This window comes from Anolis carolinensis, chromosome 2 (assembly GCF_035594765.1).
Source record: "Anolis carolinensis isolate JA03-04 chromosome 2, rAnoCar3.1.pri, whole genome shotgun sequence".
NCBI lineage: Eukaryota > Metazoa > Chordata > Lepidosauria > Squamata > Dactyloidae > Anolis > Anolis carolinensis.
In genome coordinates, this window is record NC_085842.1 from 233,818,638 (window position 1) to 233,845,845 (window position 27,208).

The following is a 27,208-nucleotide window of genomic DNA, read 5'->3' on the forward strand; positions in this document are numbered from 1 at the left end:
GTTTTCTGCTGCCCTGCAAACTAGGACACGGAACAATGGCTTCAAACTACAGGAAAGGAGATTCCACCTGAACATCAGGAAGAACTTCTTCACTGTGAGAGCTGTTCGACAGTGGAACTCTCTCCCCGGGGCCGTGGTGGAGGCTCCTTCTTTAGAGGCTTTTAAGCAGAGGCTGGATGGCCATCTGTCGGGGGTGCTTTGAATGCGATTTCCTGCTTCTTAGCAGGGGGTTGGACTGGATGGCCCATGAGGTCTCTTCCAACTCTACTATTCTATGATTCTATGATTCTATGATCAGGGCAAGAAAACCCAGCCTGACTAATGTCTTGTTATTTGCATGGCATCTTATGATTTAACTGAAGAGGAAATGTTCCTAGATGTTCAGTCAAGGCTCTGTCACGTGATATGGTTGAAGGCATAAGCAAAACCTATGTTGCAGACCTCTATGTCATTGAGTTCATGGAAAAGAGAAGAAGCTAGCATTAAAAGCAGGGTATAAAACTACTATATGCCATCAGATTTGTCCTTTTTCTATGGTTTAATGTGTTTCTGGGGAGAGAAAATGTGAACAGGTGCTAGTAAGATACAAGAGCTGTCTATTTCCTGAAGTACCTTTTTAATAAGTGAGTCATTTTACATTTTTTTTAAAAAAAAACTGAAATTATGGTACGAAGGGAGAACAAGTAAGGTAAGTAACTATTCAAACAAGATAAGCTGGCTTTGAAATCTGTATTCAGATGTAGTTACTATATAAATTCATGTATATGCCTAGAAGTTTTAGTCAAAACAGTGACCTAAAAACCTGGGTCAACATATCCATGGGTCAAAGTTCTCTACCTCAACTTTTATCAAAAAATGAATTGTCCCTTTCTCTGGGGAGAATGATGAAAGGCAAGAGAACCTAAAAGAAGCATCAAGCTTCCTCTACTTTCTCTGCCTTGGCACAACTTCTGGTCTTTTAAAATGCCTGGACAAGAAACTGGTGGTGACCAAGGGCAGTTGGCCTTTGAGGTAATGCTAGGGCTTTCCCCTCTCTGGATATCAAAATCCATAATGTTGGCCCCAAACCTACCCTCAGCCTATACATGAGGTCAAAACCACTTCCTCCTCCAACCGTTTCAGACCAACCTAAATGGTCAGTGTAGATGTGCCCTGAGATCACTGTATTAAATCCAAACTACCAGAATCTAGAAAAGGGTTTGGTAACTTTCTCTTTCTTGCACATTTTCCCCAACAATAAAACTTTGCCTATCTATGTAGGTTGAAATAGAACTATTCTTCATGATCAGAAAAGCATGTCACAGCTGTGCATCAGCTGCATATTCTTGGAGCCAGAATCTCAACAATTTCTTATTGGAAAAAGCAATTGAATTTTTTTTAATTCCCAAGCAATCTAAGAGGACTAGGTGTTTGTTTTATATGTATATGGAAGCTACTACTCTATGTGACAAAGAAAAACAAATATTTGAGGGGAGATATCATTATCTATTAAAGCAGAAGACCAGGACTGAAACAGTTTTAAAAAGTGATCAAAGTGTAACATTTTACCCCTCTGACTCAAGTTTGGCCTTGCAGGCTGAAACTGTTTCTACCCCACCCATCAACTCACTGTAGCTTTGAGATTTGAAGGCCTATCATATAAACTAACAAATTGCTAGCAGCACTTGTAAGTCCTGCTTTAAAAATACTAAACATATTTTGATGATGCAGTTAGCAACCAAGCAGAGAGGTCGTGTTTTACTACCTTTACACATCTATTACTCAAGTCTGGCATTCTGCCCACCTTCCATGCAATCCAACATTCTAGTTAGGAAGCGTAAATTTGCCCTTGCTTTAAAAACAACATATAGATCATTAAATCAGATCTTTCCCATACTTTTTTTTTTGTTTAAGGGATTCAGTACCGCACCACAACTGAAAACAAATAACAGTAACCAGGAGGGGCAAGCCCTCACACTAGCTTTACTTTCACTTTCAAGAAAACAGTATTAAAGGGAATCAAATGTGCATTTGCCCCATTGCATCTGTAGGGTTATCCCATGATCCCTTCCCCCAAGGCTAAACTATGGCCCCTTCCCTTAAAGCAGCATCTGGGCAGTGAAGATTCCATGACTAAGCAAAGGGAATTACCTTGCAGAGACTACTAAAATGACATCAAGTAGGTGTAAACTATACCCGTGGGAAACATAGTGACACAACCCAGCTCAAAGGACTGTTTTCAAGAAATATATAACTCATTCGAAAACAACATCGGAGACTACAAGACTACATGATACCTTGGAAAATGTTTCTTCCTCACTAGAGGATAACTAAGAATCTTGGCTCATAATATTTATTGCAGTGTGTACAATTTATAATAAATACCATGCAACTTTCCTTTCCCTAAAGCCAAAAAAGTAACTTCATTTAGATGTCCAGTGTGTTTTGTTGGGAAACATTAACCATTCATCCCAATAATCCCCATTTAGGAATCACAATTCCCCTTTCAACTTAAAAAAACAGATTTTCCAGAGCCTATGCAACAAAGAATTTCTGGAACTCACCTGCACAATGCAGATTCAGTTCAGCTGCAGTGTATAACAGCCCTTCTATGATATAGAACATCATTATCAAAATTAAAGAAAACAAAATAAAATACTGTACAAGACAGAATACAAATTAAAATAATCTTTATGCCAAAAAGACTCTAATTAGGCTCCAAAGATATACTTCTAAAGCACTCTTCCAATGATTTCACCATCGAGACATCCCACTTCTTTGTGATTATGTACCACTCAAAGAAGATGCTTAGTTACAGCCATTAATAAACATGTCCTCTATTAAATTATGTAATTCCCGGTTTAACTATTTAAGCTAGAAGCTACCACCAGATGCTCTGAGCAGTAAAACTCATAAATATCTCACTCCTCTGAGAAACCTTTCCCACAAGACACATATGAAGGAATGGCAAAAGCCAATTAACTTTTAGATGGCTTGCCTACAACCTGTGAACTTTTCCCTCATTATAAGAAGTACTATCCCAATGCTTTTCCTTCTATTTTAGTGATGGAAGTATGGGTGCATTTTAAATTATTTTATTCACTATTCAAGGAAGTTTACAAGAAAAAGCTCTTTTTAAGATATCATATAAAATGCAAATAAGTAAAAGAGCAATGGAAAAAGAAAGGGAAATAAAGATAAAGTATCTGTCATGCTCCCACAGAGACCTCTGCTATTTTCTCTGACTTGGGTTTCCTTAGGGCTCAGTCTTTTACTGTATAGATTATGGGTGGGTAACATAGTTAGCAGAGGCCATGGTGGTGCACTGGGTTAAACTGCTGAGCTGCTGAACTTGCTAACCGGAAGGTTGGTGGTTCAAATCTGCGGAACAGGGTGAGATCCCGTCATTAGTCCCAGCTTCTGTCAACCTAGCAATTTGAAAACATTCAAATGTGGGTAGATAAATAGGTATTGCTTTGTTGGGAGGTAACAGTGCTCCATGCAGTCATGCCAGCCACATGACCTAGGAGGTGTCTATGGAAGCTTGCTCTTCGGCTTAGAAATGGAGGTGAGCAGCATCACCCAGAGTCAGACTTGACTAGACTTAATGTCAAGGGGAAACTTTTACTTTTACTGACATAATTAGCTCTTTCACTTTAAGAACCACCCCAGAGGTGGAGTCTCATGGCCAGTTCCAGCAGCTTATTTGGAGCCAGCCATTTCCAAGAAGGTGATGGATGAATGAAGACGCAAATACATTGCACGTTTAGAAGTTGAACAGTTGATATTACAAACTAAAGAAGCCTTGCCACAAATGTATAGAAGGCATGGAAGAAGAGACACAGAAGAAGGCAGAGTAAGCAAAAGTTATGGTCAAGTCGAGCCTCCAACCTTTCTAAAGACTTTTGGTTGTTAGTCCTGGGAGGAGTTAGAATTTGGACATTTTATTATTTTATTAAATTACTTGTTAATTGTTCTGTGTAAAGCAACTCTTGTTCCTGGCTAGGACACCTTCCGAAGATACCTCATGGTATCCCTTAGCCAAAATGTTTTGGAACTGAAGTGTTTACGATTTTGGAATACAAGTAGTTGTATATAATGAGATATTTTAGAGATGAGACCTAAATATAATTTTTAAAAAATCATTTATGTTTCATATAAACAGTTTATTATATTTTTAATAATTTTAGGCAGGAAACAAAGTTTGGGTTCAATGAACTATTAGAAATGAGTGGGATACAAGATCTCTCAAGAATTACTTTTATGGTATGAAATATTGCAAAATGCACATTTTTGTGAAACTCCTTTCCCACCAGGAAAATGAAAAACAAAAATTCATTGGTCTCACAGAGGCGATATATAACACTTATTTCTCAAAGGACAAAAAAGCCCATGTTAATATTCTTTACATTCCTGAGTCCTAAGATACCATCTTCTTTCAATGTCCCACCTGAAAGGATTGGGTTATGCCCATGCTCACTCATAACTTCACTTAGGGCAGTTCTACATTGATAATTAAGGTCAGTTCTGAGAGGATGACTCCAACCCATTTTTGTGGCCCAACAGAGATTCCCTGAGTTGCCTCAGCAGCAGCAATCCACACTGCCCAGCCGTACTGAACTCAGTGCAGTGCCACTGAGCTGGGCCCTAACTGGCACCCCACTCCCTCTTGTGGCCATTGGCTACAGCAGTAAGACAGCCACCCACCTTCCTTCTTCTATAGCTGCACGCAATAACATCCTGTGGAAACTGACTGGCAGCGCATGGGGTGCAGACCCACAAGTAGTAAGAACATCAGCCCTGGCCTTGTCTTTCTCAACTGCAGAGTATGCCTGTCCTGTTTGGCACAAGTCTGCCCATGCGAAGCAGGTGGACATAGCACTGAATGAAACATGCAGAATCATCACGGGATGCCTTAAACCTACACCTGTTGATAAACTCTACAAGTTCGCTGGCATTGCCCCTCCTGACGTGCGACGGGAAGTTGCTGCTGAGAGAAAAAAGGTCGAACATTGTGAAAGCCACCCACTGCATGGCTATCACCCTCCTCCCACCAGACTCAAATCAAGGAAGGGCTTCATGAGAACCACCACTCCTCTTGATGTTCCTCCAGCAACAGCAAGGGTGTCCCTCTGGGCAGCTAAACCTGGCAATTCTAACTGGATGGCCCCCCAAGAGGGTCTTCCTCCAGGGGCAAACCAGGAATGGGCAACTTGGAAGTCCCTGAACAGACTCAGAAGTGGAGTGGGCAGATCTAAAGACAACTTGGCAAGGTGGCACTACCTGGAGAAATCCTCCACCTTGTGTGACTGTGGAGCTGAACAAACAACTCAGCATATGTATGCTTGCCCACAATGCCCTGCCTCATGTACGGAGGAGGAGTTGTTTAAAGCTACAGACAATGCGGTTGCTGTTGCCCGCTTTTGGTCCAAAACTATTTAGTTGCTTGTGATTTCTTTTCTTTTTTATTTTATTTCCATTATTTGAAATGTATTTGCTGTACCAATGCTTTTGACACGAAATAAATAACCTTCCTTCTTCCATACCTTGTGACTCGAGAAGTAGGTTGGGAGGAGTAAGCGGGGTAAACCCCTTTCCCTGTCCTCCCATCCTCTTTCATGAGCCATGTGACATGGAAGAAGGAAGGACAACCCTTGAGCCTCAAGTAGGTGGCCATCTTGCTGCTGTAGCCAGCAGCCACATGGGGGAAATTGGCAGAAGGGGGCAGCCATTCTGCTGCCTTGCCCGGGGAGATAATAGTAATAACTTTATTCTTATATCCCGCCCCATCTCCCCGAAGGGACTCGGGGCAGCTCACATGGGGACCAAGCCCAAAATACACCACAAAATACAACAAGATACATTTAAAACATATAAACATATAAAATCAAATGCATATAAAATACAATAAAAACATACTCACAATATGCCATAGCCTTCTAGACGCAGTGAGCATAATCAGGTTTGGAAGTAAAGCAATAAAATTAATTATGTGCAATATCTTGCAACCTCTGAGCTGAGCCAGAATAAAGTGCAATAGATGGGTATAAGTGGAGGTGAAAGGACACCATCAATTTGTGCTGAATCAGTCAAACACACATCGAAATAGCCAGGTTTTCAGTTCTTTCTGTAATGTGGCCAAGGTGGGGGCCAATCTAATTTCCCTTGGGAGGGAGTTCCAGAGCTGGAGGGTTACCACCAAGAAGGCCCTCTCCCTCATCCCCACCAACCATGGGGGGGGGGGGGGGTGGCTGTGGAGATTGCTGTATCCAGTCCTGTTTGTAATCAGCTGTAGTTGTCCATTAGATCCCTTGAGTTACCTTAAACCAGGATGGAATCCACATTAAGCGGCTTCCCCCAGGTTAAGCTGGATCAGCTCCCGTGTGTTCTATAGCTGCCCATGGTCTGACCCAACCTCACACTGACCTAAGTGGCCAGTGTAGATGTGCCCTTAGTGACAAGGAAGAGTACAATAGTTAACAGTAGTAAAAGGGGGTGAAAAACTGCACTACCAAATTCCCCAAGGTAAGTGAACCATCAAAATGACCGAAGCCACTTCTATTTCACCATCTGGCTGGCAACAGATTTTGGGGAAAAGACATTCCAAATAATCACAATCACACAAAACCAGAGTTGGGAAATCATCACATTTTTCAAAAATGTTCTATTAGATACTTGGCAATAATTATCCATAATAAAGAAACATGTATTTGGTTTAATACTGCCATAAGGTCCCCCACTAAGATCCAGATGGTAAACTATTCCAGTCTGACTGATTTTGATATCTATGAAGGTTATGGGTCCGAAGGACAATTTAGGTCTACATCATGTAAGAAACATAACAAATCTCAAAGTAACAGATTATGTTGCACAAGCTGAAATCCTTCTCTGTTTGGGGTCCCAAACAGTATAGAGAATCAGAACTGTTGACTGTTGAATTGGACATCTGGTCTTAAATGTTTATTTATCAGGTCCATTTCATACCCTACCTTTCAAGCTGTGATGGGTGCTGCATCCGCTTACCTGGTAAAAGCTTACACCCCTCCTCTAACTAATTGTTACAAATTATTTATTTATTTACATCACTTTTACCCCGCCTTTCTCCCCGAGGGTGATGACCGAAACCCCGGCTTTTAAATTAATTTAAAAAACGCAGCGGAGAGTTCCGCAGGTTACTCTCCAAAGGAACGAAGCGGGACCGCAGCAGACTATTATTAAAAGACTTTTTTTCTTCATTTTCCCCTTCCCTGAACTATGTAACAAATCCCCCCAATAAAAGTAGCATTTATTTTAACAATAACACTCTCTATCTGGTTATTTTGTATCTTTTCTCTGGCTCCTTCCTTTGCATGCAATCTCTCTCTCTCTCTCTCTCCCGTCCCTTTAACTCCGGATGAGATTTCTCGGCCATAGATTAACATGGCGGACGATATAAATTGGCTCATATCTCTATCAAAATTACCCCTAGAACGCTCCTCTTTTAGTCCTAACCCTTTCTAAGGCTCCTGACTCGAAGACAACCAGCAGAACCGGAATCGGTCCAGTTTTCGGCACCTCAACAGCTGACTGTCAAACGGGACCGACGGCTCCTTTCAAGCCAAGCTGCTGCCTTATCCCGGACTTTCCTCTCCCCGCAGCCCGCGGAATGGGTTTAAGAGATCCCTAGCCCCTTTCTGTGTACTGGGGATGGGGGAATCGCTCTCTCGCGGGGGAGACATAGTTCTCCAAGGACCCTCATCCTCTACAGCTGCCAGGGGGTGCCCGGACAGGTGCCCTCCACGTTTCATTCATACCTTCATGATTTTATGAAGGAGAAGAACACTCTTCCCCAGACCTACCCCTGGACTTATGAAATCCTATACTTCCAAAGACTGCAACCCACATGTGCCTCTTCCCCATGCCACCTCTACGAATTCCTCCCATCACAGATGAACTCTTTTCCCTCATGTATTTGTGAATTTTCATATTCTATGTACCTGGACACCCTCATGACCCACTGTTGTATGAATTTCTAATCGTTGGGCTAACTTCATGAATTGTGAAATCATGCTGCTAGAACTCCACTCTTATGAAGTTCCATATTGGGTTCCCCAGATGTTGTAAACCTCATTCTTATCAAATGTTTTCAGTTGATTATATCATCCATGGTCCCCCTTTGCGCAATGTAACCCCCCTCTATGGATTCTCCCTTTCCTCCTTGAAATCTACCTATCTGCCTATATGTATTTATACTCTTTGGGATCCCCGGAAAATATGTGTTTTTCCCCAGCTGGGTTTATGATCCAACTTTATTTTAATTTTCATTTTATCCCATATAATTGTCAAATCATGAAATCAAATGGGAAATATTATGACCCCAACGTGAACCTTAGTCCCATGACCCAGACCTCCCCTTCCCAAAAACAAAAGGATAATCTGCCACAGTTTAATCCAATCTCATTCCGATCGCATGGACAATATAGGGTTTAGAGTCACCAAATTCCTAAAGGTGACTCGCCCCCAAGGCAAACATTGTCATATCCCAGGCCAGGACGCCGCTGGAAGGCACCCTGTGGGGCCCGTCAATGACGGCTCATCACCACCCATCACCACTTCCCGTCTGACACCCCAAGGCATATCTAAAATCTGTGAACGTGACAGGACCCCGGACACCCTTGATGGGTGCCATTAATTCCTTTAGAAATCGGCCGGGCCAGGATTAATCTGATATTTCCTGTCCGGTCACCACATTGTTTCAATAGCTCCCGCCTCCTCCTCTCTGATTGGCCCGAGTGGGGACAAAAGCGGCTTCCCATTGGGCCAGCAGAGCAAGGCGGGAAACGAAAGCCCGCCTCGTTCAACCTCCCAGCCTATCCGCGATCAGATGGGCGGGGAAGCGGGGCGGGAAATTCAAAGGGCTGTCAGACCGAAACATTGTATAAATATGGCTTTATTTGAAACATATGTTACGCTAGTAGATTGAATGATCGCTATTAGCGTCCTTTTCAGCTGAATTGCTCAATAAAAACTCCTTGGCGGATTTTCCTTCAACTTGGCGGACCTTCTTCATTTCAGGCTTCAGGTTGTATTGCGGCTTATATTCTCCTTTTGGCTTCGCCAAGGTCCGTTCCCTCAGGACCGGGTCGGGTCTCTCCTTAAGGGCCCGATCCCCCAAAGTGCGGTCGACAACATAATTTGGCTTTACCACGAAGGGACTTGCTTGGAAGTTCCAAAGATCAATTTCTAGGCTAAAATTCCAAGCGGCGACCTTGGTCCAGATATTCTGGGACAGGTTGGGGAGAGAAACGGCTGCAAGGAGGGCCCTCCGACCAACAATTTGACCTCATTTCACATCCAAATTTCTCTGGCAGTCCCTTTCTCCCTCTAGATCTGATTCAGGGTACTGAACAAAGGAGCCAGATAGGAGGAAGCAGATTTTTAGCTCCTCGAAGGAAAGGCGCCAACGTGAAACAGGGGACGCCCTGTAAAAATAAAAGGGAACCGGCCCCGTTGTTGAGACCCAGGTGGGCGGAGCCCTGGAGGTATTGCACTTCGGATCAGGGCTCGGTAACAAATTCCTGGTGAAACGCGGGAAAATCTGGCACCCGGGGGGCGTGTGAGAACAGTCTGGCTTGTAAGATTACAGGTTCAAGAATCGCGGGGTAGGGGAACGGTTGTGTTCCCGGGGCACCTGCGGATTCCACGGACGCCAGCCATTCAGTCTTGGTGGAGGGAACTCTCGGTAGGACGAGCGGCACCTAGCCGGTTGGGTGAGTCGTTACTCCGTTAACTGTCAGGTACTGGGCAGGGGCTGAGCCAAGAATGGGTGTTTGTTCAGCACGTCTAGGGTGTCCCACCCCAGTAGACATCCCCAGGGAGTCTCCATTGGGTAAGATCCTGGCCAATTGGGGTGGGCTTTGCATCGAAAAACATGGTGCAGGCCAGGTTGGGCTAACTCAGAGCACATAAGTGGCCCCTTGTGGCCCTTGAAGGGGGGACAGCTTGCCCCCCCCCCCCCGCTTGAGTCACCGAATTCGGAGTGTTGACCTAAGGTGACTCGCCAGGGGGAGGGCAAGTGGTCCCAACTTGCTTATGCTGCGATGTTCATGGCCTTAAGCCAGAGGGAGAGTGGAAGGGGGGAGGGGGTCCAAGTCTTCCCATGCAGGGACGTGGGCTCAAAACCTACCCTCCTCAGAAGCTCCCCTCTAGACCTACTTCCCCTCCCGCCTCCACCAGAAGAGGAACTTCTGGAGACATTTGCTTGCCCCACCTTACCAATCCCAACCCCCATTCCTCGCCCCACCTCATCCCCTGCTTTCTCCCCCCTGTTCTGAGTCTTGCACCGACCCAGAACCCCCAAATCGACCCTTCAAGGGAACCTCTGCTTCCCGGGATCCCACTCTCCCAGACTCACTCTCCCAACTCCCTGCCATTTCACCCCGTCCCCCCTCCGTTTCCCAGCCCTCTGTTTTCTCTCAGCCCCATCTCCCCTCCGTTTCCCAACCTCCTATTCCCTCTCCACCCCCCCCCAACCGAATCCCTCTAAGCCTTTTTTTCCATTCCACCCCAAGACTTCTTCCCCCTTGCAGCCCCCCTCCCTTAATCTCTCCCTCTCTTCCTCTCGCTCGTCCTTTTTGGCCAGAGGAACAGGGGGAAAGGAGGGGCCCTGGGGGGGATGAGGCAGGGGAAGGAGGAATTGACTGTTCAGAGACCATAAGATATCCATTGCCATCCTCTGTTTTATCTGAAGCCTGAATATTGGGCCAATAGTTCTCCAAAGAATTATTTTCCCCTCTCTCCCTCCTTCTCAAAGCAATCTGCTTCTGAATTTTTTTTTTGAGTCAAACTGAAGGATCCTGTGTCCTCAAAAACTCCTTTCCCTTTTTCTTTTTTCTTCACCCAATCCCTTTGGGCAACCCTGCAAAACCCCTCCCCTTTTTGAATCTCCCTCTCAGCCCCCCCCCTCTCTCTCTGGGGGATATTGTGTATCTTTGGAAAACCTTCCATCTTCAGAGACTGGCTGAGTCCTGCCTGGGGCTTCCCTGTTCTCTGAGTAGTATTCTTTGTTTGTTGCCTTCACATTGGAGCTTTGTCTGTCCTTTAAATGTGGGGAGCCAAGTTTTGATCCTTTTCCTCATGATTTTCTTCCTTGAGCTATCCTCTCTGTTTCTCTCTCTCCCTCTTGTTTGCTATCTCTTGAATGACTGTGTATACAATGGGTTAGGGGTTTTACTAACACTCTCTCAGTATAAAAAGGGACCGTTGGGAATTGTAGAATGGGGATCCTGGCACCCCACATGGAAGGCACTCCACTCCGACCTGGACTACCAGGACCATCATCCGCTCCTGTGGCTATAAAGGGACTCTGAGAAACCCAGCTCAGATAAGGCAAGAGCAACCAGTGGGGTGCCATCACGGTGATGAGGCCCCCACCCACCAGCTGGCTCCAACCCCTGGCAGGGGTCGTAAGGCTGACCCTGAATCAGAAGAACATCCCCCTTCTAATGCAGGGAGGAAAGGGCGCCCCCACGAGACCAGGAGAAGGCTGGCAGGTAAGGGCGACCCCCCTCACCTGAGAAGAGGCGGCAGAGGCTAAAGGTGTGTCCCCATGGAGCCACGAACAGGACCCACGCTGTTGGTCGCTGGGTCAGGCGCGAGTGGGGAGCCCTAACATGGCTGCGAGGGTGCCAGAGGAACCTTCAGTATTGAAAATGTCCCAGAAGATATGAATGAATTATTTCTATTTTTTCCTCCCTTTTTTTCTTCCTTATAAAATTAACCCTCCACACTTAGGGTCTTGGGGGAAGGGGAATGGGGATGGGACACGTGATCTCTTTTCTTTGCTGTCTTGAGGCATTCTCTACCCCTCGGACCTCCTCCCGGGTGGGAGGGCTGGACCTGGCTGTGGACACTAGGAGGCGCCTGGTGAAGATGGCATCACAACCTCCTCGAAGCCCTCCTGACCTCCTGCATCGCTTGCAAGGTGCTGGAATCCATGCCAGGATCCATCAAAAGTGCTCCTGAACCAGAACCAGCCCCCACCAGCGGTGAGGAAGACAAAGACCTGTGGACTGCTGAGCTGGGAGACGACCTGAAGGTGTTGTTCCGGAAAACACCTCCTCAGGGCCCGCCGCCCGCAAGCTGTCCTGACCCACACCCTCCCGAGGTCCGGAGAAAGACCAAACGCCAGAGACGGAAGCACAAGACCCCCTCCAAGGACCCCTCCAAATCCCATCCTTCTAGCACCACGGGAACACCCCCCATTTGGACCTACAAACATTTGACAGCTCACTTTGACAGCTGTCAAATCGGCCCTCACTTCAACCCCCCCGCTCGGAAGAACTAACGCCGCGATTCCACTGGGAGCTATCCAGCGTGCTGAATCAGGAGCCGTGAGTTCTAATTTTCCCTCTATTTTTCTCTCCCTGCTCTTTCCTATCTTTCCCTGCGGGGAGCTGTCCAGCGTACTAACCCTAGAAAATGCTAACCCTAATTCTCATTCTTTCTCTGACTCTCCCTGCCAGTTCTAGCCCGGTGTTGTATGAATGGCTTTCTTCCAAAGTAAACTTCTGGCAACAGTTGGCCACAAAGGCCTTAAATGTCTCAGACTTTTGCCTGTCCAGTGGAGCCTCTGCCACAGACCTGTTTTCCACCTGTTTAATTGGCATTCCAGAACCTCTGGAAATTTTTAGAAATTATACCATGTTCCAAGACATCCCAAAGGATATGTCTTACAGAGATCTCTCTAACTGGGGAAGAGTTTCCATGGACAAGTTGCCCGGCATGGCTACTATCCGCCTTGCTCATGTTCCTCAAGCAAAAAATTGTTTTCAAATTCCCACCTGCACCGGCGAATGCCATCAGCTTCCCATTGACAACTCTCTAAATTGCACCCATGTAGAAAAACTGTCTCATCTGAATGCCCATCTGGTCCTGCCCCCAGGATGGTTTTTCCTGTGTGGACAGACAGCCTATGGTTATCTATCTGCCAATACCTCCATGGGGAATTGTGCCTTGGGTAGACTGTCTCTTTTTATGCCTTCCAAGAACGACTTAGAATTGGCACACTCTTTGGGTCAGAAGGCAAGATCCATTCAAAACTTGGATCCAAATTGTGACCCCTCAGTGGTACTAAAAGGCATCCCACAATTTGTGGCGGCTGCATTGTTCACTCCTGGAGTGGCCTCAGCCATGAATTATAGGGCCATAAAGCATCTGGCCTGCGCTCTGGTCAAAAACATCAATTATACCTCTCAAGCCTTGGCATCAGTGGCAAAGGAAATGCATGAGCTGCGGGAGGCTGTATTAGATAACAGGGCAGCTATTGATTTCCTCCTATTGAAAAACCACTATGGCTGTGAGAGTGTAAGGCACATGTGCTGCTTTAATTTGACAGACCAGACTCCTATGATTCATAAATCCATCGAGGGTTTGAATGATTTGGCCTCAGGAATTAAGGAGACGACTGGATTCGACCTTAGTTTTTTGACCGACTGGCTCCCTTCTTTAGACTGGCTGAGGAAAGGTTTTCTCCTCTTTCTAGCTGTAATCCTTCTCCTTCTAATAATAAGCTGCTGCTGGTCACATTTACCCGCTCTGTTCCAAATTTGTCGCGAAAAGAACCATTCGAACCCCTCTCAGCAGATGGCCATGCTGCCGCTGAGAGGTTATAATGCTCATGCGGTAGGGCAGGGGCGAAATAGGCTCCGCCCATCTCGCCCCGCCCTTACCGAGTGGGGAATATGATGACCGAAACCCCGGCTTTTAAATTAATTTAAAAAACGCAGCGGAGAGTTCCGCAGGTTACTCTCCAAAGGAACGAAGCGGGACCGCAGCAGACTATTATTAAAAGACTTTTTTTCTTCATTTTCCCCTTCCCTGAACTATGTAACAAATCCCCCCAATAAAAGTAGCATTTATTTTAACAATAACACTCTCTATCTGGTTATTTTGTATCTTTTCTCTGGCTCCTTCCTTTGCATGCAATCTCTCTCTCTCTCTCTCTCCCGTCCCTTTAACTCCGGATGAGATTTCTCGGCCATAGATTAACATGGCGGACGATATAAATTGGCTCATATCTCTATCAAAATTACCCCTAGAACGCTCCTCTTTTAGTCCTAACCCTTTCTAAGGCTCCTGACTCGAAGACAACCAGCAGAACCGGAATCGGTCCAGTTTTCGGCACCTCAACAGCTGACTGTCAAACGGGACCGACGGCTCCTTTCAAGCCAAGCTGCTGCCTTATCCCGGACTTTCCTCTCCCCGCAGCCCGCGGAATGGGTTTAAGAGATCCCTAGCCCCTTTCTGTGTACTGGGGATGGGGGAATCGCTCTCTCGCGGGGGAGACATAGTTCTCCAAGGACCCTCATCCTCTACAGCTGCCAGGGGGTGCCCGGACGGGTGCCCTCCACGTTTCATTCATACCTTCATGATTTTATGAAGGAGAAGAACACTCTTCCCCAGACCTACCCCTGGACTTATGAAATCCTATACTTCCAAAGACTGCAACCCACATGTGCCTCTTCCCCATGCCACCTCTACGAATTCCTCCCATCACAGATGAACTCTTTTCCCTCATGTATTTGTGAATTTTCATATTCTATGTACCTGGACACCCTCATGACCCACTGTTGTATGAATTTCTAATCGTTGGGCTAACTTCATGAATTGTGAAATCATGCTGCTAGAACTCCACTCTTATGAAGTTCCATATTGGGTTCCCCAGATGTTGTAAACCTCATTCTTATCAAATGTTTTCAGTTGATTATATCATCCATGGTCCCCCTTTGCGCAATGTAACCCCCCTCTATGGATTCTCCCTTTCCTCCTTGAAATCTACCTATCTGCCTATATGTATTTATACTCTTTGGGATCCCCGGAAAATATGTGTTTTTCCCCAGCTGGGTTTATGATCCAACTTTATTTTAATTTTCATTTTATCCCATATAATTGTCAAATCATGAAATCAAATGGGAAATATTATGACCCCAACGTGAACCTTAGTCCCATGACCCAGACCTCCCCTTCCCAAAAACAAAAGGATAATCTGCCACAGTTTAATCCAATCTCATTCCGATCGCATGGACAATATAGGGTTTAGAGTCACCAAATTCCTAAAGGTGACTCGCCCCCAAGGCAAACATTGTCATATCCCAGGCCAGGACGCCGCTGGAAGGCACCCTGTGGGGCCCGTCAATGACGGCTCATCACCACCCATCACCACTTCCCGTCTGACACCCCAAGGCATATCTAAAATCTGTGAACATGACAGGACCCCGGACACCCTTGATGGGTGCCATTAATTCCTTTAGAAATCGGCCGGGCCAGGATTAATCTGATATTTCCTGTCCGGTCACCACATTGTTTCAATAGCTCCCGCCTCCTCCTCTCTGATTGGCCCGAGTGGGGACAAAAGCGGCTTCCCATTGGGCCAGCAGAGCAAGGCGGGAAACGAAAGCCCGCCTCGTTCAACCTCCCAGCCTATCCGCGATCAGATGGGCGGGGAAGCGGGGCGGGAAATTCAAAGGGCTGTCAGACCGAAACATTGTATAAATATGGCTTTATTTGAAACATATGTTACGCTAGTAGATTGAATGATCGCTATTAGCGTCCTTTTCAGCTGAATTGCTCAATAAAAACTCCTTGGCGGATTTTCCTTCAACTTGGCGGACCTTCTTCATTTCAGGCTTCAGGTTGTATTGCGGCTTATATTCTCCTTTTGGCTTCGCCAAGGTCCGTTCCCTCAGGACCGGGTCGGGTCTCTCCTTAAGGGCCCGATCCCCCAAAGTGCGGTCGACAACAAGGGGACTCAAAGCAGCTTACAATAAATAGGCAAAAATTCAATGCCTAAAAACAATGTAAAAACAACAATTCATACAAAACAATCTACAAAACAACATTTCATATAAAACAGATACCATTGCAAAATAAAATCACATTATATAAAATTTTAAGCATGTCCAAGATTAGAATCCATTCATCCAGAATCATCAATAAATCTTTGTACAGGTCATGTAAGGTCCATGTTCTCATTCATTAAAAGCTTGCGTGCACAACCATGTCTTTAAGGCTTTCCTGAAGCCTAGGAGAGTTGGTATGACCTCCACCCCACCACCATCCACGGTATGTTTGGTGGGAACAGAGAAGAGGACATCTTGGTGACTGATCCCAAACTTTGGAACTCCTTTCCTAGAAAATCTAGATGGCTTTATCAATGGTATATTTTTGGCAACAAATGAAAACTTTCTAATTCCAATAGGCATGAAATAAGGCTGTGTATACATACAGCCATGAGGCCATCACAAATTTTCAGGCTTAGCAAGAAATCAGTATGTCAACTTTTCCATCTTTACTGTCTACATTACAATTACAGTGCTCACATTCAAAAATCACCTAGAGAGCAACTAAATATATTTTCAATAGCAGTATTAGTTCATACCCACAAAACTATTATTGTTATTTATACTAGCTATTTGTTGACTTCCATGCTCAATCAACAATTCCACTTACTAGTCATAAATAAAGAGCAGGTAGCAAAGACCCGCCCCAAACCAGTTCCGTAAACCACCTTGTAGAGCTCTTGTTATGTGCCAACATACCAGTAATTCTGCCGGGAGACATCACAAAAGGAATTCTTTCTTTCTCAGAAGAAGAACATGCCCAGCAACATGTTGGGAGTGTGATTCTATGGGAGAACAAGGTATATGTTCTCTATGTAGCATGTGTACAGCTTTTAGCAACAGAAGCTTTGACAGTAACAGAAATAGTGTTGGATTCATCAAGTTGCCAACTCCTGCCCTAATACAGTTTGCCTAATCTAATAATTTCCTAAGAAGTTACTATGTAATAAATATTATGAGCTGTCACTACATATACACATCAAAAAAGATGAGCTGCCAATGCAAAGAAGGTCCTGCTGATAACTTTGAGATTCATTTCTCAGAGTGGTATACCATGCTCCAGCACTTTTAAGGCATGTCTGTATGAAAGGGATGACTTTTATTCCCAGTTTTTGTTACCATTGGCCTTACATAGAGTTTCTGAGATATACAATCCTACATTTGGATTGTCACATGATTCTATTGTCTGTTGTAGAAACTTCTCTTCTGCCTTGATTTTCTAAGTAAGTCATTAGAACACTCTTTTCTTTCATTTTGATGATTCAGTGGAATGGTCCATTTACAGCTTTCGGAATATAGCTTTACTACCAATACTTTTATTAATTAGTCCTGATTTTAAGAATGTGAGCTCCTTAACTTAATTTCTGTATTCCAAAATTGGTTGGCCACTTTAGGAAAGATGGGAAAGATCTCTATTTTAAAATTTTAATACAATACTTATAAGGGTCCAGTGGAGGGGGGCAGGTGTTACATTAGAACTAACACAGTTCAAGAGAATACAGAGTTTTATATAGACTGATCCCAAAATGTAAAATTCTTAGTAAAAGTGCTATCATGTAACATGGCCTGCAAATTTATTCCAGTGGACATTTCTGCTAACTTTCCTGTGCCATTTCCTGAAAAATTCTATGCCATCACTTCTTGTTTCCATTCCTGGAGGGCAAAATACATTCATGGAGCACAGTTAGAAATATGTGTTCATTGAAATTACATGTTGATTTTAGCCATATGAGAAATTATACAACCACACTATATCTCTAAGCTAAAAAAAATAATGTTCTATCAGTAGTATGATAGATTCAGCAGCTTATTGGTTCTTTCTCAGGAGGAGGATGTGATCTATATTTAAAGCAACAGACAAAAATAGAACCTGGCATGATTCACACTGTGGGTTTTCATTTTGGCACTATGAGGACAAGAATATGCCAAACATATGATTCTTGTGGCACAGGAAGAGAAAGCAGACAATTTCCACTTACACAGGGGCAAAATTCAGTGTGTGTGTGTGTGTGTGTGTTTCTAAGCTCAAAAGAATGCTGGCATAAACTAACCTGGCAAAACTCACAAACATATGGCTCAAAAATCACATATTTGGTGCCTTTGGAGCTATAATTAATAATGTGTATTGAAAGCCATTGAGTGAGGAGTGGGCATTTTGTGTTGAAACATATATGTCCGGATGCAATTGTTATTTAAATTTTGATCCCAGAGTTTCTTAGATGGGAAAAAGCCAATTAATTTGACTGCACCCTGTTTTTTTGAGCCATGTTCAAGTTTTACTAGGAGCTGCTATTTAAGAACTTCATGCACAGAGAGAGAGAAAGAGAGAGAGAAGACGTAGGACTTGTCCCTCCTTATTCATCTCTGCTCCAATTATTTTGGATTCATGAGCAAAGAGAAAGCAAGTTTTACCTGCTTCTCATGCTTCCCCGCAAGTGTCAGAGGGGCACAGCTCTACCCGCAGCACCAATAGCTTTACTGGCAACAGAAAATAAGTTTTTCTGAGTTCTTTCCCGGTTTCTGAAAGTTGGAGGAATTCTATTTTGTTTCTCAAACCAAAAAGGATCTGTGCTATGATCCAGTCACAAAAGCCTATAGCTGAAAATAAAATTTTCCATCTCCTGCAGGTTTAAAACTCATTCCAAACAGGAATGGGATGCATTCTGCCTTCCGTTTCCCTGAACATACCAAAGATAGGGAGAGAAGAGTGTGACAGAAATTAACCCTTCATTAGTGTCTCTGCAAGAAATGAAGGAGAGTCCCGGACATCTCAATCTCTACAAGCCAAGAGGCAATACTTCGGAACTTCACACCTCAGGTCCTTCGAGTTCCCTACGGTTTCTAGGCCTGGGTTCAAACGGTCAACAATTTAAAATAGCATTTAAGAACACTTCCAAGAGGCAGTGACACCTGTCAAGACCAGCTTGAGAGCCAGTGGAAGAACTGCCCTTTGAATTCGGCAGAAAGAGCAAGAAGGGGACCTTGCAAAGCCCCATGTCTTGGGGTTCCTGGCATCCATAGCAAGAGCCCCTGCATCCCAACTGCTGGTTTCTCACTCACCTCCTCTTCTTTTAAGAGAAGCCCCTTGAGAAGATTGGGGAAGAAAACACTCCAGCAAGGACTGTGGAATGAATGAAGTCTGGCTCTGCTTGAACGTTCCTGACTCAAACCTATGGGATCCTGGGTGTTACATGTCCAAATGCATCTCCCTCTATGAACCATTACGGAGATTAAGCTCTTCTGAGGAGGCCTTGCTCTTGGTCCCACCACCTTCGAAGGTGTGACTGGTGGGAACAGGAGACAGGGCCTTCTCAGCAGTGGCCCTTCAGCTGTGGAACTCCCTCCCTAGTGGGATTAGATCAGCCTCTTCCCTCCTGTCATTTCACAAACAAGTGAAAACTTGGCTTTGGATTGATGAATACAATTATCTGGCTTTGGATCTATGCTATGTTTTAAAGTTGTTTTAAATTGTTGTTTAATTGCTTTTAATTGTAGTTGTTGTTTTTCTGCCTAAGTGCATCAGTGTTTCATCAAACTGTCATTCCCAGGAGTGAGTTTGACCCCATTTTAACTGCCATGGCTCAACACTATAGTTTCACAAGGTCCTGAGCCTTCTCTGCCAAACAGTGCTGGTGTTGAGCCATGGCAACTGATGTGGGGTCACACTCACTCTTGGAAGTGGCAGTTTGATGAAACACTGATGCACTTAGGCAGAAAAAGAAGGTTGAACACCTTGTAATGCTAGAACTCCCCAGACTCCATAGCATGGAGCCATGGAAGTTGAAGTGGGGTCAAACTCCAGGGAATTATAGTTTGGTGAGGCACTGCCACTGTTGGGCAGAGAAGGCTGAAGGCCTTGGGAAACTATAGTGTTGAGCCATGGCAACTGGTATGGGGTCACACTCACTCTTAGGAGTGGCAGTTTGATGAAACACTGATGTACTTAGGCAGAAAAAGAAGGCTGAAGACCTTGTGATGCTACAACTCCCCAGACTCCATAGCATAGAGCCATGGAAGTTGGAAGTGGAGTCAAACTCACTCCAGGGAATTGTAGTTTGGCGAGGCACTGCCACTCTTGGGCAGAGAAGGCCGTGGCAAACTGTAGTGTTAAGCCGTGGCAGTTGAAGTGGAGTCAAACTCACTCCAGGGAATTGTAGTTTGGCGAGGCACTGCCACTCTTGGGCAGAGAAGGCCGTGGGAAACTATAGTGTTAAGCCATGGCAGTTGAAGTGGAGTCAAACTCACTCCAGGGAATTGTAGTTTGGTGAGGCACTGCCACTCTTGGGCAGAGAAGGACTTGGGAAACTATAGTGTTAAGCCATGGCAGTTGAAGTGGAGTCAAACTCACTCCAGGGAATTGTAGTTTGGCGAGGCACTGCCACTCTTGGGCAGAGAAGGACTTGGGAAACTATAGTGTTAAGCCATGGCAGTTGAAGTGGAGTCAAACTCACTCCAGGGAATTGTAGTTTGGTGAGGCACTGCCACTCTTGGGCAGAGAAGGACTTGGGAAACTATAGTGTTAAGCCATGGCAGTGGGGTCAAACTCATTCCTGGGAACTGCCACTCCTGGGCAGAGGTGACTGAAGGCCTTGGGAAACCATAACTACATAGTACTTGGTGCATAAAATTGATTAACATCCATGGTGTAGAGATAGGCGCGGTCCTGCTGGCGGGGGCGCAAGGGCTTGAGGGGCAAAGGCAAGCGCAGGCTGGCCTCAGGCAACCCCGCCGCGCACGCGCATTGGAGAGCCGCTCGCTCGCCCACCGGTGGATTCTCCTTGCCCGTCCCGCCCGGAGTTCGAGAGGAGGGAAAAGCGCAAGGGGGGGGGGGGACACACGCACAAACAAGCCCGCGACCGGGCGGCTTCCCTTACCTGAGGAGCCCAGGAAAGCATTGGGAAAAGGAGTCCCCAGGTGACGCAGAAAAGGCGGACGAGGGTCCCCTTAGGCGCTGCTGCTGCTGCTCCTGCCATCGTCGTCCTCTTCCTCAGCTCTCCCAGGGCGGGAAAGAATTGAGAAATAAGTCTTGTCCACCTCAGGCGCGAATTGTAAATCCCTGCTGAAGGAAGACGCGGCTCCTCGGCTGGAGGCAACGGGCGCGCGTCTCTGGCTCGCGCGGCGGGGATGGGATGGGGCAGCACGCGCTCCCTTCGAAGAGTGGTCCAAGGGAGGGAGGGAAGGAGCGACGAGGAGGAGAGCAAAGGAGCGGGCTTCTGCGGAGTTCCGCAGGGCAGGGCGCTCGGGTTGGGGGGGGGGGTGAGGCTGCTCCTCCTCCTCTCGCCCCCCTCCCTTCACGGGTCAGAAATTGGGGGGGGGGGGGGACTCTCCCTGTTCGCTCCCAATCGCCGAAGGAGAAGGAAAAGAATAAGACGGGTTGAGTATCCCTCCTTCACGGGAACCGGCTTCTCTACTAACAGAATACGAAGAATTTGTTTGCTGCGAGTTTTCCGGGCTGTATGGCCATGTTCCAGAAGCATTCTCTCCTGATGTTTCGCCCACAGCTATGGCAGGCATCCTCAGAGGTTGTGAGGTCTGTTGGAAACTAAGCAAGTGAGGTTTATATATCTGTGGAATGTCCAGAGTGGGAGAAAGGACTCTTGTCTGTTGGAAGCAAGTGTGAATGTTGCAATTAATCACCTTGATAAGCCTTGCCACTTCAAAGCCTGGCTGCTTCCAGCTTAGGGGAATCCTTTGTTGGGAAGTGTTTTTATGTTTTTGTTTTTTGGTGGGTAAACAGTTTATTAATGTTATGGTACATAACAAAACAGCAAATTATAGCAGATATAGTCAGATAACAATAATTTTGAATTGTACATATATATCTATATTAGTCAACCAACCGGTTAATTTTAACATTAAGTGCATATTATTATCAGTAACTCAAAACATATAGAATTGCTATTTCTACATGTTATCCACTATTTTCAATCTAAGCTTTCTACTCATTTTTTTAACAAATATAAGAGTTCACCCAAACAAACACAGACATGCAACGTCTTACACATAACAGACCCTGCACACACCCAAAACCCCTATCCCATTTCAAGGTATGGGCACAGCTGGTGCACAAGTTTTAATTGTGTTAAGGCAGTCCTGGGCACCACCGACACCTGTGGCTCCAGGGTTAACTGTGAGTCCAGAACCACCCCCAGACTGCAGACCTGTGTCTTCAGGGGGATTATGACCCCATCCAACACAGGCTATAATCCCACACCCTGATCCACCTTCTGACATAGCGGAATGGCCCTCGTGCCCTCTTCCAGCTCAATGATTCCATGATTTTAATGATACTACTACTAATAATAATAATAATAATAATATAGCAACACCACCACAGGCTGAGTATTGTAATTACGAGGGCTATCCAGAAAGTAAATTACGTTTTGGAATTAAAAATGAACAAAGTATAGGAGAAAACATGTAAAATATGAAGTTGAAAGCCAGACCCAAATACCATTTCTCAACATAGTCCCCATTGAAATCTAGGCACTTCTCATAGTGATAAAAGAGTTTGGAAAGTCCTTCCCCACCAAACTTTGCCGCTTGACTTGCATCCTCAACCAGGCGGGCGTCCCTTCCTGCAGCTGCACATGTGCATGCGCTCAACTTTTCCCCATGCTCATCCTGGATCGCTCTTCTAAGGTTTTGCAAGAAGCACACCTTTCCTGTCCCAAAAAACAGTGGCATAACCTTCCTTGCAAGCGTTTGCAAAACAGAAGAGTGATCCAGGATGATTCCAGATTAGACCAGTATAATACACCTGATGGGATCTGTAGACAATTTTAAAAGGTGCTTCTCCTGCAAAATGTAGCATCTGGATCAAGTGTGTCACAGGAAAAATGTTCCAACAAATGTTCCGGCCCAACAAACAAAGGCTGCCTTTGTTTGGGAGCAACAGTGGTGGCCAGTCGGGTAGTGCCGAGCTTAAGCCCAAGGCCCCACCATTCTCCTCCTCCTCGTTCTCAGTTGCAGCACCTAGCCTGACTTCCACCTCACCCCTGACAATGGCAGCAACCCAAACAGCAGCTCCAACCATAGCTGTGGAGGGGGTTCAAAAAGGAAAATGGGAAGGTGGTGGAGGAGGGGAAAAAAAGTGAAGATTAGTCTGAAGATGCCTGCAAAGGGCATCTGGTCCAACCTCCTTTAGTTAGGCAAGAATGTAGTCGTAGCACCCCTGGATGGCCATCCAGCCTCTATTTAATAAGTCTCCAGAGAGGTTTAATCCTTACAAAGTGAAGTGCTGGTGCTGTTCACATACTTTTATAACCATTAAAATTTGCACAATTTGTTAATTGAGTTGCAGCAATTACCACTAAAATTGTTACGTTTCCAATTAAGAAAATAAAATCTGTTGACAATGATGTTTGTGATGAACCCCATGGAGTGGCTCTAGAGCAAATTTCACAAGAACCAACTATAGTGTGTATGTGTGTGTGTGTGTGTGGAGGGGGGGGGAGAGTTATGAGCTTGCTAATGATGTAATTATACAGTTTTTGTTTGGTTGCTGTATGATTTATATATGATTTTTGTTTTTGTTTTTTATTTGTTAGTTTCCTTTATACAATAAAATTTAAAAGAGGGGAGGAAAAAAGAATAAACTGTAGTGCATAAGAAGTGTAAAGGAAATCTTCCAAACGCTGTTTATACAGTAAAGATTATATGAAACTTATAGATATGTTATCAAGTTTTATGGTACATACAGATTAATATATCACCACGGAGCCACAGTGGCGCAATGGGCTAAACCCTTGTGCTGGCTGAACTGCTGACCTAAAGGTTGGATTGCTGACCTGAAGTTTGTCGGTTTGAATCCTTGAGATGGGGTGAGCTCCTATTTGTCAGCTCTAGCTTGCAGGGACACATGATAAGCCTCCCAGGTGTCCCCTGGGCAACGTCTCTGTAGATGGCCAATTCTCTCACACCAGAAGTAACTTGGAGCATGTTCTCAAGTCGCTTCTGACATGATAAAAAGATATATCACCACAGACTAAATAAGCACCGGTCTATAATGCAAAAATTAGATAGTTTATTCCCGAGTATGTTACCAAAACCAGAGTAATATATTTTAATATCAAGTTAGCAATTTTAAGAAGATTTATATTGAAGTAATTCCTATTGAACACATTGTTCCTTACCTCTCTGTGAACATGCATATGAATGATCCTCACAGATGCTGATTTTCTACAAAATAGCAGCCAGTGTTTTCCAGCTGTGATCCAGCAACTGTGATCTGATACACACACTAAGACACAAACCTTTTCCTGGCATAGAGATAAAATAGTGGGGAGAGTTTTGTTTCTTTTAATTCTGTGTATCAGGGGGATATTCCAGAATGCAGGAACATAATGCAATAACTCTACAAATATATAAGGATCTCAGAGTTGTAAGAATGACTGAAATTCTAGTCACCCTTTAGTTGCTAGGTTTCAAACATTTTTATTCTCATCTTTAAAAACTTTGCCTTGCCCATAAAGCCAGACATCTGTTAATGAGAAAGTAACAAGGCACATTTCTAACTATCATAAAGGACTATCAACCTGAACATGTTTGTGTTGGCAGCCTGTAAAAGATTCAGCTTGGATCCCCAAAGTCTCTTGCAAAACCACAAGAAAACGCATTATTATTATTACGCACATTTCTCAGCTCCCATCATGAGTATATGTGAACACTCCCTTAGCATCTGGGCATATAGTATTTACATACTTGGATTATCCATGGAAAATACACACCTCACTGAGGAGCCAAATACATCATGTGGGAATCCTAAATAAAAACTATTTGGTGATTAAGCAGCATGCATGCAGGCTGAAGACAGACACATCTCTCTTCATCTTTTGTGCATTATGTCAGCCATTGTTGAGACACTTTTGCTAAGTCCACAGCCCCCTACAGAGAAGGAGAGATAGCTTTTAATGTTTAGATTTCAACATGCGCTGCTAGGAATCGACTCAGAAATAGGAAAATATGCAGGATTTATTCCCCATTTAATCTAATAAATCTTTAACTTCTGTTGTGCATATGTTGAAATCCAAGCAAATTCTTAGTGAAATCCACCCACCAGATAAATGTCCAGCCAATGGCTTGCTATATCATACCCAGCCCTTCACACACACACCCCCAAAGCAAGCAAACTATAGCTGACTGAAGATATAAACGTTTTATCATGTTGTTCCCAATTTCCCACCCATTTATCATTCTGAAGCTGAAAAAGCTACAGCCACAGAATGATGTATTTTGGAATGATACGGTAAAGGACAACCCAATAAAGGAAACATTTATGGTTGTCTGCTGGGCAGGATGAAACAGTTTACATCCATAGAGACAGTGTACAAGTTGCATCTGATTAATTCAGAGATATCCCTTGTCAAGTCATGGGCTACAAGCCTGAAATATTAAACACACACACACACACACACACACACACACACAAGATACCAAAAAGTCAAGTAAATATTATAAACAGAGGCTAGCTGGCCATCTGTCAGGAGTGTTTTGATTGTGTGTTCCTGGCTTGGTTTCCATGAGCTTTTGACAATTGTTAGCATCAGGATTTGTAACTTAGGGAATGCTTTGATATTTGACTGATCTGTTGCTATGTAAGTTGCATTGTATGTAAAGCTATAGAACAGTAACTTATATCGAATCCAGTGAGACTTATTTTTCAACAGGGAATGCCTTAAGTCTGCCTTTTAGTAGTCAATATTTTCAATACATTGCAATGTTTTGATGCTAAATTTGTAAATAGTAATAATTACTACATAACATTACCGTGTATTCAACTGCTTTTTTTTTTTTGTCGATTTGTTGTAAAACATGATGTTTTGGTGCTTAATTTGTAAAATCATAATTTGACGTTTAATAGGCTTTTCCTTAATCCCTCCTTATTATCCAACATTTTCGCTTATCCAATGTTCTGCCAGCCTGTTTATGTTGGATAAGCGAGATTCTACAGTATTTCCAAGTAAGTGGCAAGAACGTTACTGTATTGTCAGAAGCAATTGAATGTGTTTGGGATCTGGGTGTTAGGACAATGCCTAATTTTCCTGCCCAATTTCCACTCCTGATTTTCTTCAGAATCTTGGACATTCCTGGTATTCTGTTCCAAAGCTGTAGGAGTTGAAATCTTTAGAATAATGAGCCAATAAGTTTGAAGAAACAAAGCAGGATGTTTACATCTTCACCCAACCAGCTATTTATTGGCTCGCACTCACATCCCCTGGGAGTGTGTGGATGTGCATACATCTTCAAATGTTAATTTGTTATCTCCCGCCCCCTCTCCACCCCTTATGATCACTGAGTACCAATTGAGAAATAAAATTGGAGTACTTCCATTTGCTTCAGTGGGCGTTGGATCAGATCTCTTGTGAGTAATGAAATGTGCAAGATTTGTAGCTGAAATGGCACAAAAGTAGCTGAAAATAGCAGCTGGAATTTTGTCTTTGGGTGAAGCATTAGAATATATTTATTCTTCTAAAAGGACAAAGGAAACCAACCCACTGAATGTAACATTTCTAAAGGGTTGTTGTCCTATTTGCAAACTTTATTTATGGAACCATGGTTTTCTGCTGAGATACATAGAGAGAGAGGATGAGATAGAGAATATGGAAATGCTTTTGATTAAAATACTAATTAGATAAAATATCTAAGCAAATGGCATATCAAATCTTGAATTGACAAAACCTTTCCCTCTCAAACAAAGTGACATCACACTCTCTTGAAAGAAGTTAAATTATATAAGGAAGCTTTAGACTTATAAAAAACCAATCCACATTTTCTATATTATAAACAATCTAACCAACCTAAGGGGATCAGATCTAAAATACTTAATGTCCCCAAAGTGCTGTAAGAGTTTCCATACGCTGCTTTTAGGTGAGGCTTTCTGAGAGGGATTCAACTATTCACACAAATGTAATATAGTAAATTTAAATAGTTGAAATTGTCAGAATCCTGTGAGTATGTTTGTGTACTATAGTTCTGGAGCATGAACGATAGTGAGTAAGTAAGTTATGGAGATTTTGCCAGGATTGACTCACATCATTTCATATTACAAGGGAACATTGCCCAGCATTCCCCTCCTTCCTTTTTTAATTCTCAAAGAGAATGTGTTTTAGGCTGCAGTTCTTTACATGTAATTTGGCCCCATTAGGCCCAGTGGAACTTACTGCTGAGCAGACATATCTAAGATTGAGATGTTTATGCATACAGATAGGTGAATCCCATTTCTCACAACTGGATGGCTTACACATCTTATTCCCCTTAATGTATTTGCTCAGGTTAGAAGAAAAGTCAGAAAAATGGTTTGCGAATTGATGCTTCAGTATTTCACAGAAGAAAACTGGGACACGTGGCTA

At 44.1% G+C, this 27,208-nt stretch overlaps 1 protein-coding gene across 1 annotated transcript in view; it reads right to left on the minus strand.

The window, feature by feature from the left end:
• The window catches only part of adamtsl1 (ADAMTS like 1), a 671,866-nt gene extending 650,840 nt beyond the window's left edge, over positions 1 to 21,026 (minus strand). Inside the window, exon 1 of the mRNA XM_062971884.1 lies at positions 20,732 to 21,026. Within this exon, the coding sequence (XP_062827954.1) occupies positions 20,732 to 20,830 (99 nt within the window). The 5' untranslated portion in view covers positions 20,831 to 21,026. The remainder of the gene's footprint in view (positions 1 to 20,731) is intronic.
• Positions 21,027 to 27,208: the final 6,182 nt, after the last annotated feature.